Source organism: Lampetra planeri, chromosome 2, assembly GCF_965212315.1.
Source record: "Lampetra planeri chromosome 2, kcLamPlan1.2.h2, whole genome shotgun sequence".
Lineage (NCBI taxonomy): Eukaryota > Metazoa > Chordata > Hyperoartia > Petromyzontiformes > Petromyzontidae > Lampetra > Lampetra planeri.
This window is the reverse complement of record NC_136108.1, coordinates 1388590-1405887: the sequence shown is the minus strand read 5'-3', so window position 1 is coordinate 1405887 and position 17298 is coordinate 1388590. Positions and strand designations below refer to the sequence as shown.

At 51.8% G+C, this 17298-nt stretch overlaps 1 protein-coding gene and 1 long non-coding RNA gene across 2 annotated transcripts in view; one reads left to right on the top strand and one right to left on the bottom strand.

Annotated features, from left to right (window-relative positions):
• Nucleotides 1-1276: 1276 nt before the first annotated feature.
• LOC144724587 (uncharacterized) lies at nt 1277-4359 on the bottom strand. The gene is made up of 3 exons (XR_013586535.1): nt 3804-4359; nt 3428-3611; nt 1277-1880 (listed from the first exon to the last, which is right to left on the bottom strand). It is a non-coding gene; the product is annotated as an uncharacterized LOC144724587 (long non-coding RNA).
• A 3979-nt stretch (nt 4360-8338) lies between these two features.
• Nucleotides 8339-17298, top strand: part of LOC144733248 (uncharacterized) — a 41100-nt gene continuing 32140 nt past the window's right edge. The window contains exons 1-3 of the mRNA XM_078615033.1: nt 8339-8626; nt 9243-9310; nt 11333-11444. Of these exons, the coding sequence (XP_078471159.1) occupies nt 8339-8626; nt 9243-9310; nt 11333-11444 (468 nt within the window). The remainder of the gene's footprint in view (nt 8627-9242; nt 9311-11332; nt 11445-17298) is intronic.

The following is a 17298-nucleotide window of genomic DNA, read 5'->3' as shown; positions in this document are numbered from 1 at the left end:
GTACTTTTGCTATTCCTCCTCGGCCGAACGAGGCGCGGACTTCAGTGGTCGACAATCGGGGTCCATAGCTTGAGTCGCAAGGGCACAATCGCACGCCCACCACGGCGTGTCTGAGCGAGGTCGGTTTCAGCACCAGACACGAGTGGACAGCTCCAGTCACTCGGCCACTGCTCAAGGCGTAAATAGCAGTGCAGACAAAGCGGAGACGACGTCTCCGTCGCTCATCCGTCTCTCCTCGTAACACACACAAGTGTTTATTCTGGGAGTGCATGCATTCATCAGCATTGATTTCAGTGCAAGCAAAACTCTGGACCGGCTTCGACATGTACAGTGTCTCATCAGCAGGGTCGGGCAGGTGTGCGTGAATTAGGAGCGTAAACAATGATTCACGCCGTCTGCTGCCGCCAATCAGCGTCGCGATTCGATTAATGAACACATCGATACACTTTTTTGTTTGTTCACGTTGCGGTGAATGTTGCAATCTGGAGGATATGTCAAGCGGGGGTGGGGTGGGGGGGAAAGTCAACTCATGACATACAGCATGTACGAATCGGACCACAACTGGTGAATCTGACAAACTGCGATTCTCTTGAGCTTAAGAATTGATCTTAATCCCATTCTCAGGGCCTTTTGCCGGCAGCCGAGCCGAGCCGTCTTGACAAAGCGCCTAATGAACGCTCGGTCGTATTCCGTCACCTTTGCCCTCGTTCCTCCGATGCACATGATTAGCAGCAGCAGCAGCAGCACACCGCAGCCTCCTGGTGTATACCGGGCGCATGCTGGATACCTGATGTCTGCTGGTCGTGTTGTTTTACACCTACAGTGTACAACACGCACAATGCAGGGCATACGTAATGACCAAATCACCCGTTACGCGCCGGATACCGTCAGATCTCGGAAGCTAAGCAGCGTTGGGCCTGGCGAGTGCTAGGATGAGCCGCCACTGTGCTTAAAACACGGCTGCTATTGGCTACTGCGGGGGCTACGTTGTGGGGTCAGCTCAGCCACATCCGTTGTTGTACTGTGCAGTACACGTCTATGCTCCCCGCCTTCACTAGCTCGCGTTGTGACCAGCGTGGTGAAGTATGGGGATGCAGCCCCTAGCCCCCCCTCCCCCATCCCCACCAGCAACACGGAGAGGGAAGGGCTCTTGTCTAGCAGTGGACTGCATTGGAGAGTGCGACGGAAGAGGGGGGGTGTGCAATGGTTCACATTCCTCCGTGACGGTTCGTTTCATCGGCTCGATTTAATCGCAGCAATTCGATTCAATAGGCGATTCTAAATTTCAAAAGATATTTTATTACCGCAACACGACATCGATTAAGCACATTTGTAATGCAATTTGCAAATATCCGATTCTTACCCACTGGATATCACGAGTCTTACGAATCGATATAAATCGATAATATTCGACGCATTGTAACCCGATTTGGCAGTGTACCAGTGTTTCTGCAGTAGTGTAGCGGTTAGCGCGCTGCGCTACGAACCTGGCGACCAGGGTTCGATTCCCACTCACGGCCTATACCAGTGACGATTATCTGAACCGGTCCTGGGCCTCCCCTACGTCGACTCAGCCTCAAATGAGTACCTGGTGCGGTGTGTAAACATCGCCACTGGGGCAAGACAAAGGCGCCCACCCACCCGCTCGTGTGCAGCGCCTTCCTTCGTAGGTGCTGCTCGCTAGCAGCACTTGCCCCTTACAGTCCGTTAAGGCTATACGGGGGATCTTTGTTTACACGAGGCTCGAGGGAGGGGGGGGACGGGGGAGCAGTGGCGCGAGGTGCCCGTTGGCGGGTGTCGCAGTGAGCGAGGCAGCTGACGCCTCGTCCGAGCCACTGAACGCGTCTTCCGCTTCAGTGCGCCGGCCGCCACGAGATATCCTGGGTAGCAAGCAAGCAAGCAAATAAACAAATAACGACATCATGATTTACTTTTCATATATATTTATCTATTATTTTGGGTGCATGGTTCTGCAGCCCTCACCATTATTTACAGATGACAGAGGCAGAATTAATTGTGTTTTCTTGCCACGGGGCGTTGTTTTGGCTTCCCTACGGAATGGATAGTGACTGCGCTTTGTGACTGTGTGTGTCTGTGCGTCAGTGTGTGGGGAGCGGTAGTGTAGCGGTCAGTGCGGTGGCCTACGAACCCGGCCACCCGGGTTCGATTCCCGCTCACGGCCGATACCACTTACGATTATCTGAACCGGTGCTGGGCCTCCCATAGGTCTACTCGGCCTCAAATGAGTACCTGGTGCGATGCGTAAATATCGCCACTAGGGAGAGAAAGGCGGCCGGGCGTGGTGTTGGCCACCCACCCTCTAGTGTTGCGTGCCGGCCTTCATATATGCTCGCTAACAGCACTTGTCCCAAAAGTATCACCCGTATAGTTAAGGCTATACGGGGGACATTTGTCTTTGTATGTGTGTGTGTGGGGAGCAGCGCTAGTGTAGTGGTTAGTGCGCTGCGCTGTGAACCCGACGACCCGAGCTCAATTTCAGTTCCCGGCCCATTAACAGTGGCGAAGATATTTTAACCCGTCTTGCGCCTCCCCTAGGTCGACTCAGCATTAAATTATTAGCTGCTGCACAGTGTGTAAATATCAGCACTGGGGAGACAAAGGCTGCCCTGTGTGATGCTGGCCACCCATCGCCCTCGTGTGCGGTACCAGGCCTTGATAGGTGCTCGCTAACATCACCTGCCCCAGTAGGCTACACGGAGGATCTTTGTCTTTTGTGTGTCGTTGTATGTGCTCATGCGTGATTGCGTTATATGCGAGGACAATTATTGACAGAACATGTGGGTGGAGCGAGTCATAAGAGATCATGAACACTGAAACCTACCAGTACGTGATCATGTCTGCATCATCATCATCAGCTGCAGCACCACAATCATTATGCAGCAGCATCAATCATGATTATTCTCAGCAGCAGCTTCAATAGCAGCGATTGTAGCAAAAGCACAATCATGAATAGCAGCAGCAGCTTCACATTCACCATCATGCTGAAAATCATCATCGGAAGCAACATAAATCATCATCAACAACAATTATTGTCATCAGTGTAAATAATACTCATCATCATCATGAGACCCGTTCCTCATATTATGTTGGGCTACAGCATCGCCTCTCCCAGGTGCGCATGTGAGCGCGGACGGCCATGGTGACATGACTGGAAGAGTGGAGAGAGAGGGTAGAGAGGGTGGGGAGAGTGCAGAGAGAGGGTAGAGAGGGTGGGTAGGTGGGGGGAGTGCAGAGAGAGAGGGTGGAGAGGGTGGGGAAGTGGGGGAGTGCAGAGAGGGTGGAGAGGGTGGGGGGGTGGGGGGTGCAGAGAGAGAGGGTAGAGAGGGTGGGGAGGTGGGGGGAGTGCAGAGAGAGAGGGTGGAGAGGGTGGGGGGAGGTGGGGTTTGTGCATTCTCCGTTCTCTCACTTCAGAGCGGGAGCTTCCTCCCGTGCCGTGCGAGCGGCGTGACGCATCTCAGGGGGAGGGCGTGCGCTACCCCGCAGGAGCCACCGGATGTCTCTATTCGCCGGAATAGTTGTTGTTCTTGTTGTTGTTCTTGTTGTTATTCGTGGCGGTGGCGGCGGTAATGAATCCGCGCAGACATCGGCATCTGCATCATCACACAATAACGCGTGATTGTTGATGTGACTTGTTCACTTTTTCGCCAACGTCGCAATATCTGACACCACGTCAAATATTGATGATCATAGGCTGAGTTTATGACCATGAAACGAGGATTTGAACTCACGACCTTGAAGTCGCGAGCTCAAATTGCTCTTAAGCGCAGCCTCCCTCACCCTACCTCGCACGCGACGTCCCCGAACCGGTCCAACGCCGCTCGCCCACGAGCCGCGCGCACCGACCGCGCGTTGCGTCAGAAGCAGAGCGGATCGTGGCCAGCCGATGTCAACTGAAACCGCCGCCCCCCGGACGCGACTGCTGTGCTCCGAAGAGCGATCAATAATAGACGGACGGTAGACTGCAGGCGGGTGGATGGACGGTGGACTGCAGGCGGATGGATGGACGGTGGACTGCAGGCGGATGGGTGGACGGTGGCTTTACCCGAGTCGAGGGCATCCGACCTGTGCTGGCCGCTGCCGCCGCCAGCCCCTCGAGGTGGGCTGCGTCGTTGACTTGGCCCCGCCCTCTCATCCCGCGAGAAGGGGGCTCGATGGAAGAAAACGGAACAGCGAGCAAACAGTGGAAAAAGGGGGTCTAGGGTTAGGGGTTGTTAGGGGTCGTTAGGGGTCAAGGTGTTAGGGGTCAGCGAGAATGTTCAGCAGGGATTGAAGTCAGCCAGGTCTCTTCCAGGTCGGTGACCCGGAAGATTTGTCTGCACCCGGCACACCGCTTCCAGGATACCTCTCGCTCAGGCCGCGTCTCCTACTGGTGAGCACAAGCCTGCTCGGTTCTTATGAACGAACCGAATAACATTCGATAAAAAAGTTAATCTCTGAGGGGTAGACGTAGGGAGGGCGCATCACCGACAACTGTTTAGACCGCAAAGATAACTGAAAGTGATACGCTTTGCGGGTAGCGCTAATAGGGCCAGTTTATACTGTATAGGGCAAGCGGCTCGCTGATGAGAGGTGTCGGTCTTGTTGCCAGATAAAAAGGGTAAAAAAACAATTATCAGGTTAGAGGGAATTTTGGATAACGTTTAATCGACGCATATGAAAATGTTATTGAATGAAAAGCTGCGTTGGTTCGGGCTGTTCGGTCACTGGGGGAGCGAGTAGAGGACTGCGGCTGGCAGGTTCGAGGGGCAGGGGTGGCATCATGCTGGGCATGGCCCGGCATCCACACGGAGTGCTCGTCCCGCCACATGGCGGCTGATGGTCTTCTCCTCTCCTGCCCTTTCAGTGCCGCGCTAGGTTTGTGACTAATTACGTTTGCAGAATGTTAATTACGCCTACAGTGGGAGGTTTTTTCTTCTTCATACATATGGGGTTTCTTTCTGTCAACAAATGAGACTATCTTCACCATCATCACCACCTGCACCTTCATTATCATCACTCTCAATGTCATCCTTTTGACTGTCGCCATTGTCACCAATACCACCACGACCATCTTCACGAGCGCCGTCATCAAGCTCCACTTCCCGACCACAAGCGCAAGGGTTTGGCTTCTTAAGTTGCTCATCTCGGGACTGTGGTGGCATTTGCCACTTTTCTCTTCGCAACACCAAGCCCGACAGTCAAGCCGCAGAGGCTCCCTGCTCCCAATTAGCAATGTCGCAAGACCCATCTCTCCTGGCGGTCCTGGGGCAGTGGGCGGGAGCTCCACAGTCTCACGGCGCCGGGAAAGAGAGACGATGGCTCTGCACTGTATATATGAATGGTGGACTTCTTTCGCACCGTACGTAGCCAGCCGTGCTAAAACAATGCTCGGCGATCGTGCCATTGTTCTCACGGTTCGGCGTTTGTGTATTTAACCAGGCAAGGGCCAATTGGGAAGAGCTCGCCCTGTGGTGGACATTCCACATTGCTTTGGCGGAGGCTAACACACCGATGGACAAGCCGCGGTGGGCTGACTTATTTTGTCCGACGCCAGAAAGATGTTTACATCGGCCAGCCGCCACACACCGGCGACCTTCACACCGTGAGCGCTCGCCACGTCTGAGAGCACGGCGGATGGGTATTTGACCTGCCTCTGCACGAGTGCTGTAGACCACAGGTGAATCGTGTTGATTCTCCCGTCAGAAATCATCTCGAGCCGATTAACGCGTCTTCATGAGAGAGCTTAGCGCGGGCATGGCCGCCCTCGGCGATTAAAGAATCCAGAAAAAAACAATCAAATCCTAATGAGCGTGACCCAGCCACCTTGATTGATTGATGCAAGAGCTGGATAGACTGGACGTCCACACTTCGCCCCCCCCCCCTGCTTCACCCCCCACCGCTCGCCGTGTAAGCAAGCGCGCCTGTTGGAGCTGTCAAACTTTGGCGGGGACGAGATGAGTTGTTGTAGCCCAGGAGTAGTAATAGCCGAGCCTCCTGTGCTGTCAGGTGCGTGACGAGGACCGTCCTCGGCGCCCCGGCCGGCGGCGCGCAAACACCCCCCGGACGAGCGAGCGGTGACAGGCGGCCACGGTGGGGGGGGCAGGAGGGCGCGGGGCCTCTTGCCAAGAGGCGGCGCGGGTCCGTCTCGCCACGAGGGCCACGCACGGATTGTTGGGCGTTTCATGGGTTTGTCGATTCGGTGATTAGGATATTGATATTTTGTAAGCGCACGAATCAATGCAACGTAATGATGAATTGATGACGACGACGATGATGATGATGGTGAAGATGGCAGTTTCTTTCTTTCTCATGGCTGATGTGGATTCAGAGCGACAACCACAATTTCACATTCAGGTGGTCAAGCCAGACAACCGCGTCAGGAGCAGCGGAGTTGTGTATCGCTGTGATGTCTCCTTCGTTTTTGTGGATCGGGCGTCGCGTCGTTATGACGTCGCACTCTTCGTTCTGGATGACCGCATTCGCACACTGCGGAGAGTTGTAATATTCCATTTGCGCATCCGCGTCTGCTGCTGTGGGTTTGCAGTGGATGCGTTAAAGGGCGGACCATGAGCTTCGTGGAAGATCAAACCCCAGGGTTCTTCTGTGTTGGGTCTTTCACGGCGAGGTGTTTGTCAGTTCTTTTGAACTCTATTCGGCTCCTCAAGCTTCACCGGGGGTTGAATTCGCATCGTTTAAGGTTAAGCGCGTCGGTCCAAAAGGACCTTGTGTGACTTGAAGCGATGCGGAGGAACGCCAGTGAGGTCCTGGTGAATGGTGAATGGAGATGTCAGTGCTGGTGGCAATGGTGATTTTGCGGAGTATTGATTGCGGTGAGAACACGCACATACACGTGGAGAGGGGAGAACACGCGCACACATTCTGCCTGTGCGGCCCATCGCCATCACACGCCAGGGTCCATGCCGCGCGAGATGAAAAGTGACCAAAATACATCAGAGGCCATCAGTTGTCGTGAGTCGGAGGGGCAAACAGGTTTGAGGCTTGGGCACTTTAACCACCGCAATGATATCCATACGCTAATTATCAGAGGTGTGGACTCGAGTCATGCGACTTGGACTCGAGTCAGACTCGAGTCATGATTTTGATGACTTCAGACTCGACTTGGACTTGCCTCATCTTTGACTCGACTTGACTCGGGACTCGAGAGCAAAGACTTGAGACTTACTTGTGACTTGCACAACAATGACTTTGTCCCACCTCAGAGGTGTGGACTCGAGTCATGTGACTTGGACTCGAGTCAGACTCGAGTCATGAATTTGATGACTTCAGACTCGACTTGGACTTGCCTCATCTTTGACTCGACTTGACTCGGGACTCGAGAGCAAAGACTTGAGACTTACTTGTGACTTGCATAACAATGACTTTGTCCCACCTCTGCTAATTATACAGAATCAGAATATTGATTTATACTTTAGGAACCCGATGAGCTGTGCAGCTCTTATTCTCCAAGCGTCCAGTAGGGGTCGGTCGGAACGTTTCAACAAACGGCGCAAAGGCACGATACACCAGGTAGTACAAAGAAGACTGAACAATACAAATGAGACCATAATTACGATGAAGCGTATTGTAAACCTGAATGTGACAATTTGTCAAATCGCCGGGGGGGAGGGGAGCAAATCGTTAGATTCCTGATAAATGCTGAATTAAAATAAATCTCAGAAATCGCCGCTGAGATCAAAATCGCGCCTCCCCCCGCCTCCCCCGCCCCGCCGCCTTCAGGCCTTGTCAGCAGCGTGACTCACGCCGCGGAGCGAGTTTGGACCGGGCACTCGAATCCTCCCTCCCGACCTGTCTCATTAATCGACCTGAGCCAGAAATGGCTAATTGGGTTCCGACGAGATAGGCAGCGGGTGGTTTCTATTTATTAATTTATTATATTTTTGTAAAATTACATTTCGTCTCCCCCCACTCACCCCACCCCCTCCCACCCCCCAGGTTTCTTGATTAGAGCCACCTGCTGTGTTCCCAAACCACGCACACCTTGCAGAGGCGGTCCACCGGCGGGAGGGATGATTGAACCTTACCCCAAACGGCTCTGCCGACCATCAGATGAAAGCCGCCAGACGTCCACTAAAAGTGCCGGGCCCAAGGTGGCGAGCGAGCAGCCCTCAGCCGTAGCAGCAGAGAGAGCGCAGCGGGGGCGAGCGGGGGCGAGCGGGGGGGGGGGGGTCAAAAGTGGGGCAGTTTGCCCTGGGCATCATCTCCGAGGGGGCCTGAATGGGGACATTATTTGGCATTTTTGCTCTGAAAATCGAAAAAAATTGGCGAGCGACGTGCGGCAAGCGACATGCAGTGCAGCGAGCGACTGCAGTAGCGGGCGATGTGCAGCGAGCGAACTGCACAGAGCGCCGTGCAGCGAGCGATGCGCTCCGCCGCCATCCACGGCTCGCTCCATCTCCCCGCCCAGAGCCCACGGGCCGTGACCGCTCCCGCGCGACGAGCGGCTCCATCGGCAGATGAATCGCGCGGCCGCCCGCGCAGCGCGGCGGGCCCCGCGGTGGCGAGCGAGCGAGCGCCTCCAGACCCCCTCGCTGGCGGTGGCGGCGGCAGAGGCATCAATTACGAGCGCCGTTTCTCCCGCGGGACGGGACGTGTCGATACATCATGCGTGGGTAGACGTGTCCGCGGATCTCAATACAAAAACCCGGCCACCTCGACGCTCGACGGATATGCGGGAAGTTGTTTTTATTCTTCTTCTTGCTCTTGTTTCGCCGCGCTGATCTTAATGGGCTCCCCCGCGTTGCCACGGGCAAATCAAGCGGATGGCTTTGGCTCCGGCTTGGACAGCGTGGAAGGGGAATGCGGCTCGCCGATAGGTGCTGCTCGGAGTGCGTCTGCCCGTGTGCCACGTCACGTGCAGCAGGGGCGCACAGCGCGCCAATCTGGGCTAAGGATCTTCTCGGCGCTGCGCTCATAATTCGGAGATAGCCCTGGGTTCGGCGCTACTGTAAAACAACAAAATACCACGTAACCCTATTAGGCGTAGTTGCATTACGTAAAGGTCAATTGCCCATTAATGCCAATTAATCTGCGTGCGTGTGCGTTCGCGAGCGTGCTTTATGAAGGTCTGGTAACAAGTGCCCGATCGCGCCTGCATCTCTCCCGTGACTAATGCTTTCGATTATCGAGAATTGTACTGTGGAAGCAAAAATAGACGTACCGTGGGGTGCAGGTAAGACAGTTCTGGGATATTGTTCTAATTTGGTGACCTTGGGATGCATCAGACGGTGGGCAAAACTTCACGCCGAGGTGCTGTCAAAAAACGGAGCGGCTCGTGGTTTGTCATGTTCCGGTCGGGGCAGTGATGTTTGCGAGTTCACCGCTCACAATTGGAAGGCCTTAAGTTAAAATCCTGGTCGGCACTCGACACAGGCCTGCGTCCTCCTGGGACTGATAACGATGGGGACAACTTTAGTGAAAGTCAGAGGTGGTTGTATTTTGTTTGAGACTGGCCCCTTCCATAGAAATGTGGAAATTATACCACGGCCATAAGGAGGGGGGTTAGGGGGGCGCTGTGCTTGTTTGAGCTTGAAGACACTTTCACTTGAGGCTTTGGCAGTGCCAGATTCGCAGATTTTTGTTTGCGTAATGTGGAAGCTGCCATGGTAACGTACGAGACTCGCAATCCGAAGGTCACCACTTCGATCTCCCAGCCCGGCAGTGGACACAATGGGGCAGCTTTCTTAAATAACCCCCCCCCGCCCCGCTTCCCCGCCTCTGTCTACACGGCATTATGAACGTCTGCAGCAGAGTTCATAGGTGATGGGCAGGTCATGCGCGTTGGGGTAAAGTGTGGGTGATCTAACCTGTCTTCCAAAATGTCCGGCTGGCGCGGAAGAGTAGGCCAAACACACCCTCGAGAGGGTCTCGTGTGGGGCTCCCGAGAGTGGGGATCTTCCACCCGCAGTGGCATGAACGGGCGATTGCAGGGCTGCGCTTTCACCCTTTAGTTTTAGCAGGATACCATAATAACTGATGTCGTGGCAGGAAGTTACTCGTGGCATCTTGCCGTGAGGGTCGCTCGACGGCGTCTCCTCCTGTTGGTTGAAACATTCGCGGCCTCATCAACCACACGGAGACATTCAACATCTGGGCCCTTGAAATGCGGTGACCGGTCGGCAGAACGAGGACCTTCCACAAGTTATACCCATACATTACTTAGCCACTTTGCATTGTGCCTTTCATTGAATATAACAAAAACAAGTAAACCCGTAAAAACAAAGTTTTTCACTATAAATCCTGTATATGCGTGGCGGCTAGAGTCCTCTCGTTCTCTGGCTTGAGATGGCTGCCACCTATGGGTCAGATGATTGTCTGCCACCATTAAGCAATTGGTAATAAAATATTTAATTTGTTTTCCCTAAACAGTGTAAAATTTTGGAATTTTTTTTTCACGAAAATTAATTTTAACACACAACGAGTCTGTGTGGAAAATGTCAGCTCGATTGGATCACGGGAAGTGGGTTAAAAAACGAGCGAAAGATTTGCACGGTCCTAAGCAAGCAAGCGAACTTAATATAAAGGATTTAAAAATATATTCGCCTGTGGAGGACGCGGGGATCGATCCCGCGACCTTTGGCATAGGAAGCGAGGGCGCTACCAACTGCGCTACTCCGCCACGGCCTGTGGAGGGGTTACGTTCTGGGCTCTTACACTGTGACGTTCAGCCAAAGCCACGAATGAGTTCTATTTGAATATATGTAAAATATTTTTTTTTTGCCTAAAAAGTGTAAAATTTTGGGAATTTTTTTTCACGAACATTGTCACCCACAACGAGTCTGTGTGGAAAATGTCAACTCGATTGGATCACGGGAAGTGGGTTAAAAAATGACCAAAAGATTTACACGGTCGTAAGCAAGCAAGCAAGCAAGCACGCAAGCACGCAAGCAAGCAAGCAAGCGAACTTAATATAAAGGATTTAACAACATTTGTTTTGCCTGAGATACCTCGTCTGTTAAATCCATGTCATTTTCAAATTCATCCTAAAATTGGTGCGTATTTCCCGCGCTACGAACCCACAAGTCCGAGTTTCATTTCCTGCGCTTGACTCACGTCGGTGGTGAGTGTTATCTGAACCCTTCCCGTGTCTCCCCTAAGGTCGACTCAGCCCTGAATGAGATGTCTGTTGTCGAATGTAAACACGAGCACTTGGGGAGAGCACGGTGTCCGGGCGATGCTCTCACCACACCACTCTCTCGTGTTCCGTGGCGGCCTAAATAGGTGCTCGCTGACAGCACTTGCACTCAACAGTCTGTGCAAGCCTACATGGGTGTTGTTTGTCTTCCGTTGCTGCTGCTGCTGCTGCTGGCTGCAGGGGCACCCTGAGGCTGGACCTGGACTTACACGGCCAGGAGATTGATCAGTGCACAGAGGAGAGCGCCGGCTGGTTCGCAGGGACGCACCGGTGCCACGCCAACAGCACGCAGGTACCGCAAACGCCTCGCATGGCGGGAAGCAGCCACGCCTTGAGAAGCAGCAGCTGCGTTTAGCCGCTTTGTAAATCCGATGCGTAGCCGCGAACGTAAAAGGCTAACGAACAAAATAAAGAGGATAACATTCCGATTTAAAGCTTTCGTGACTACAGGGATTCATCTTCTTGGTTCTTTCGGTAAAGTCACGTAGAATGGAAATAATAAAATAATATAATTACAACATAATAAAATAATAAAATAATTGTGATATGTTTTTTTTTCCATTGCACGTGACTTTACCGAAAGAACCAAGAAGAAGAGGATAACATTCCTAAATGATTTGAAGCTTTCGTGACTGCAGGAATCCATACTCTGGTTCTTACGCGACTTTATCGAAAGAACCAAAGAGTATGGATAACATTCCTAAATGATTTTCGCGTCAGATCACGTGAGTAAAATGTTGTGTCGTACAACCCTCCTCCATCCGACACAACCAATGAATAAAGTTGTCACGTGAATTAACGTGCCCATTTAGCACCGCGTCGGCACACTGGTGCGCTTGATCGCGATTCACACGGCAATTGGGTACGACGTTTCATTGGTAGTTGAGACCAGCATTGTCAGGCAATTGGAAAACATTCTGTCGGGTGGAGGAGGGTGAACGAGACACAATATACTCATCCGATCTGACCCAAATATCAATAATGAATCTGAACATTGGTCGCGAAAGCCTACGCGTTAAAAAGAATCAATTAACTGCTGGTTCAGCCGGAAAACATCACCACGTCTTAAAAGCTCGACACGGTATAAATATTCCCTTCATCTTTTCCCTAAAGCGCTCGGCTCAGCAAGAGAGCCGAGAGACGCATTGGCATTAGCGTCTCCTCCTCCAGAGTCTGTGGTTGCGAGAGTCTGACATCCCACTCCCCTCCCCATCGAGCATCGATCGCAAAGCTCTTCCCGGCTGGACACGCACTCCTCCGCTAGCCCCATTCCCGTCCAGCTGACGGAAGCACGTTGGGAACAAATAGGCGAAAGGAATATTGTTTCCACCATTATTTATTCCCCCACAAGGAATATGTGATCGCCTAATAATCATTGAAATGATTTGTGTTTGGTAGAACAACTCTCCTTTAAGCCGAAGGCATCTCGGAGCGCTGTATACGCGACTTAGATCGCATCGCGTCTCAACACATTTTAATGGGCGCCCCCAGCGGCAGCTGTCCCTGTGTGGCGGGCGGCGATTCGGCGCCTGGCCTGCAAGTGGGCATCAGTCCGGCAGTAATGGGCGGCGATGATCGCTGCTGTGTGTAATCCCCATTGAGCAACCCGACGGTGCTCAGTACTTTTGTTGTGAATACGCTCGCAGTCATAGCCAGGGCGGCCTGCCGGAGTTGAACCACTAACATTTGAACGAGTAGCGAACGCGCTACCACCGGGGCCATCCGATTTGTTTCTCCATACTTAGGTTTTAGTCTTCGGTATCGTACCCTTGCTGTGAGGAACAAGAGGGAAAATGAATAACTATTCAAGGTTATTATTTGTTATTTCATTAATTATGGGGGAGTTCACCGAGCGGCGGTTTGCATTAGCCTATTGCTGCTTTGCAAGCTCGTTTAGTAAACCCCCCCTTCGTTTCTCCACAAGTGGACTCGTCCTTGCCAACTGCAGTGCATGACAGTTCAATGTCTGCGTGCACCAATGAACTCAGAGGGGCGTCGTTTAGGACCGCAACTTGAAGATACTATATATATACACACTTGATGTACATGTACTCAAGGACTTGGCATTAGATACTTCGAGTTGCAGCCAGTTGTTCAGATTGTCCCCATGACTTAACTCGCCGTCTCCCCGAGCTTATTCTACATGTTAAGTTTAATTTGGCGATTTTTCTTTATTGCTGTTTGCGTGAAAATATTGGGGGAAATATTTTTATTTACTTAGTATTTACCAAAATGGTTTCCCAAGGTTTTTTCAGTTGGGGGTCTCACTGATTTAAACCCTTTGGGATAATCACGTATGCATTACCCTAAGCACTATACCACCACTCCACCCCACCACAGCATTATTATTATGTTGCTATCCCGAAATTATAAATCACCTAACATATATTTTTGTTAAAGGTTGAAATAAACAAGCGAGACATTTTATTATTCTTATCATTAAAAAAAATTGCCATTAGACTTCGCAGAATTCCAGCAGTCAGTCAGCGGTAATGGACTCCGGTGTATCTCTAATGGAGGCTCCCATCCTGGGAGTCCCCGCTGCCCGTCTGCGAGCCACTCAGACAAATCGATAAACATCCCGCGACGCCCAAGCCAGGAAAGGAGGCGTGTTGTCGACAAAGCCAGCGCACGCCTACACACACACGCGCGCGTGCGTGCGTGTGTACGTGCGTAGAGTAAGTCGTTTTAACGCGGGAGATGCGTTCCCGAAAATCGCCGCGTGAAGCGAAAAACGCATTCGGAGAAAAACAGTTTCCCCATGAATAATGTAACGGTAACGCTCAGAGAGACACGATGCACGACTACGCACGCGCAGTAAGATGGCGAGACAAGTAACTGGGGCACGCCGCCGCGCTGCTGTGTCGTTTGCGCGAACTATATCGTGCCACTCAGCCGCACAGCTCAAGAAAGTAGTTCGTCTCGATTTAAAGCTTTCGTGACTGCAGGGATTCATCTTCTTGGTTCTTTCGGTAAAGTCACGTAGAATGGACATAATAAAATAATAAAAATAAAACTTAATAAACGTCGTGAGAAATATATTTGTATTATTTTATTATTTCCATTCTACGTGACTTTACCGAAAGAACCCAAAAAAAAGGAAAAAAAAAGTAGTTCGTCGTCAACCATTCAGAAACCGCGCTATAGCGGTGCACATTTGGGGTTATAGCGGTGCGGGTTCCGCGCTATAGCGGTGCGTGTTCCGCGTTATAATGGTCGCGCGTTCCGGGATGCGCGAAAAGTGTTCCCTAATGGAAGACGCACGTTGTAGCAAATACGCATTCGAGTGTGAACACGCGGCAAGTGAGGTCTTGCCGTGCATGTAAATACATCCAGGTGTGTGTTATGTCAGTGCATGCGCTGGCAAAGCAGCAACAGCAGCCACAGTAAAATCTTCGCGAGCATGCACACCCCCCCCCCCCCGCCTAAACTATCCCAGCATTCTACCCCAAGGCTCAATTCATCTCTGCCCCCCACTCTCCCCAAACCTGGCGCCTGCCCCGCACCCCCTCCCGGTTGGTGATGGATCTCCCACGTGTCGCTCGGTGAGCTGGCGCTGCGAGACGCGCACGTGCGGGCCGCGTGACGGAGCAGTGCGCGCGCGTGCGTGCGTTCACGCGTGTGCGTTTCCGTGTGTGTGTGTGTGTATGTGTGTGCATGCGTTCACGTGTGTGCGTTTCCGTGTGTGTGTGTGTGCGTGCGTTCACGTGTGTGCGTTTCCGTGTGTGTGTGTGCGTGCGTTCACGTGTGTGCGTTTCCGTGTGTGCGTGCGTTCACGTGTGTACGTTTCCGTGTATGTGTGTGCGTGCGTTCACGTGTGTGCGTTTCCGTGTGTGTGCGTGCGTGTGTTCACGTGTGTGCGTTTCCGTGTGTGTGTGCGTGCGTTCACGTGTGTGCGTTTCCGTGTGTGTGTGCGTGTGTTCACGTGTGTGCGTTTCCGTGTGTGCGTGCGTTCCCGTGCGTGCGTGCATTTGTATGTGCGTGCGTGCGTTCCCGTGTGTGCATGCGTGCGTGTGAATACGGTACACGTGGCCCGTCCGCGGGGCATGCGTGCTCAGTGGACAGAACGCGAGCGCTGCGTGGCAAGCCGCTCGCCAGTTGTTGCTCATCGATTATCCGCGGGCGGATTGTCCAGGTTGCAGATTAATCGTGCTTGCGAAAAAACAATACGTGCTGTGCTGTATACACATGAACATGTGTGCACGCTGTCGTTTGATAATTAGCCGCTCCACGCTCATCGACGTGATGTATGGATTCCACGTTAAAATCCTGTTAATTTCCGACTGCCGCAGAATTCCACGTGTTACATCCCACAATACGTTCTGAATGATAACATTTTTTTCATTTTTAGTATGATGCTCAGCGTACATCCAATAATATTGTCTTTTGTACACTTTTGTCATCTTTATTTTCCGATATAAAAATGTGGTCGGCCACACTCCGGCACAAGGGGCTTGCCGCTGCTCTGTGAGATTTCTGATGGATTCAGCGCCCCATGTAGCGATGCCTACAGCAGAATTTGATTGCATAAAACGACAAGCTAAACCATTTTTTTATTTTACCAGGTAAGGCCCACTGAGCTGCATAGCTCTTTTTCGAAAGCGACCTGGCCACAAACGGCAGCTCAACGAAGTGGCTTATCACGTGGACATTTTCAGCAGCCGAATACCCGAAGCGCGTGCTTCTAAATGTGGAAGGAAAACGCGGAGGACCCATTAAGGACCTCCATCTCTAAATTATATTCTTTCCCGGTCATTGAGTAACGGCCAATTGCATGTATTACTTGGTCACCGTGAATGTTACGTGATCTTGTACGGCCGTTTTATCAATCCACTATTGGGTGAGGGCCTGCCCATGCAGTCTGGGTCACATGGGACTTCTTTGACCATACCCAGCGCCACAGCTACAATGTACCTATCCGACCAGAATTTAACCTACATTTCACACTCCGCCTCGCTTTACCATCCATTCTCGTCGAATGTGCTGCGTTGAGCTGTGATTACGGTGAATAGCTGTTGCATGGCGGTGGCTTCGTTTTGTCTGCGCGTTGCGTTGGCGTCATCTCATGTTGACACGGGAAGCTCTCCCTCGAGTTGCTGCCCGTCCAGCATGTTTAGCGGTGCGCGTGAGCCTACTGCAGGGGAGAGTGTGGCTGCTTTGTCAGGCCAGTTGTACTCATTGTATGATTTACCGAGAAAGGCCGAAAGTGCAAACAGACGTCGAGTGGCTGTTATTAAACCTTGGGCGTTTGAGTGCCTTGCGTTGGGCCGACGTGTCCGCTGTGTTGGTAGGGACCACTCGAGCTGTGGGAGTTGTTGTGACAAGATAAAATTAGATTCGTCAAACGTGTGTATAATATGACAAAAGTACAATGCCAGCATCACTCGAGTCCGCTAATCTTTCAACCGTATGTGTTTTTACAACGAAGAATAACTCGTGCGGTGTTGTCAGTTGAACTGCCATAACAATTGTTTCTGCACAAGAGCATTGGATAATCATAATTTCCGGCTGTTGCCCTTATTCAATGGAGAAGATGGAACCGAGAGGCATTGGCTGTGTTTGGATAAGGCCAAATCACCAACACCTAAACTATGGAGATGAAAGGCCAATGTAAATATTAAGCGATTGCGTAATTACACGGTGTGTACTACCTGCAACGTCGTCACGTGGTTCACAAAGTCCGTGGTCGTGGGCCAACTGAGAAGTGCGCAAAGAATCTCGGCGAACGCATGCTTGGAGTCACGTTGAAAGGCAGAAAGAGAAACGCAAGAGGATAGAAGTGAGGTCAGTTAGAGAGTTCAAACTGTTTAGGAAAGTAAATAAGATTGGGCAGGACATGTTGCTAGAAGGAATGGTGGCCGGTGGACAAGAATAACAACGGAGCAGCATCCGAGGATACGGAACGCATCCGACGGACCGTCCGCCGAGGAGATGGAGCATTGAAATCAGCTCGTGTGCAGAAGGATTATTATTATAATAATATTATTATAATAATATTATTATAATAATATTATTACATCATTATTATTACATCGCAGTGAGCGATGGCAGCGACTTGGGGAAGGCCTTCATCCAGCAGTGGATTGAGCATACTATGCCTCACATGAAAAGAAAGGAACCCCGCAAAGCTACCGTGTCTCCGAAAG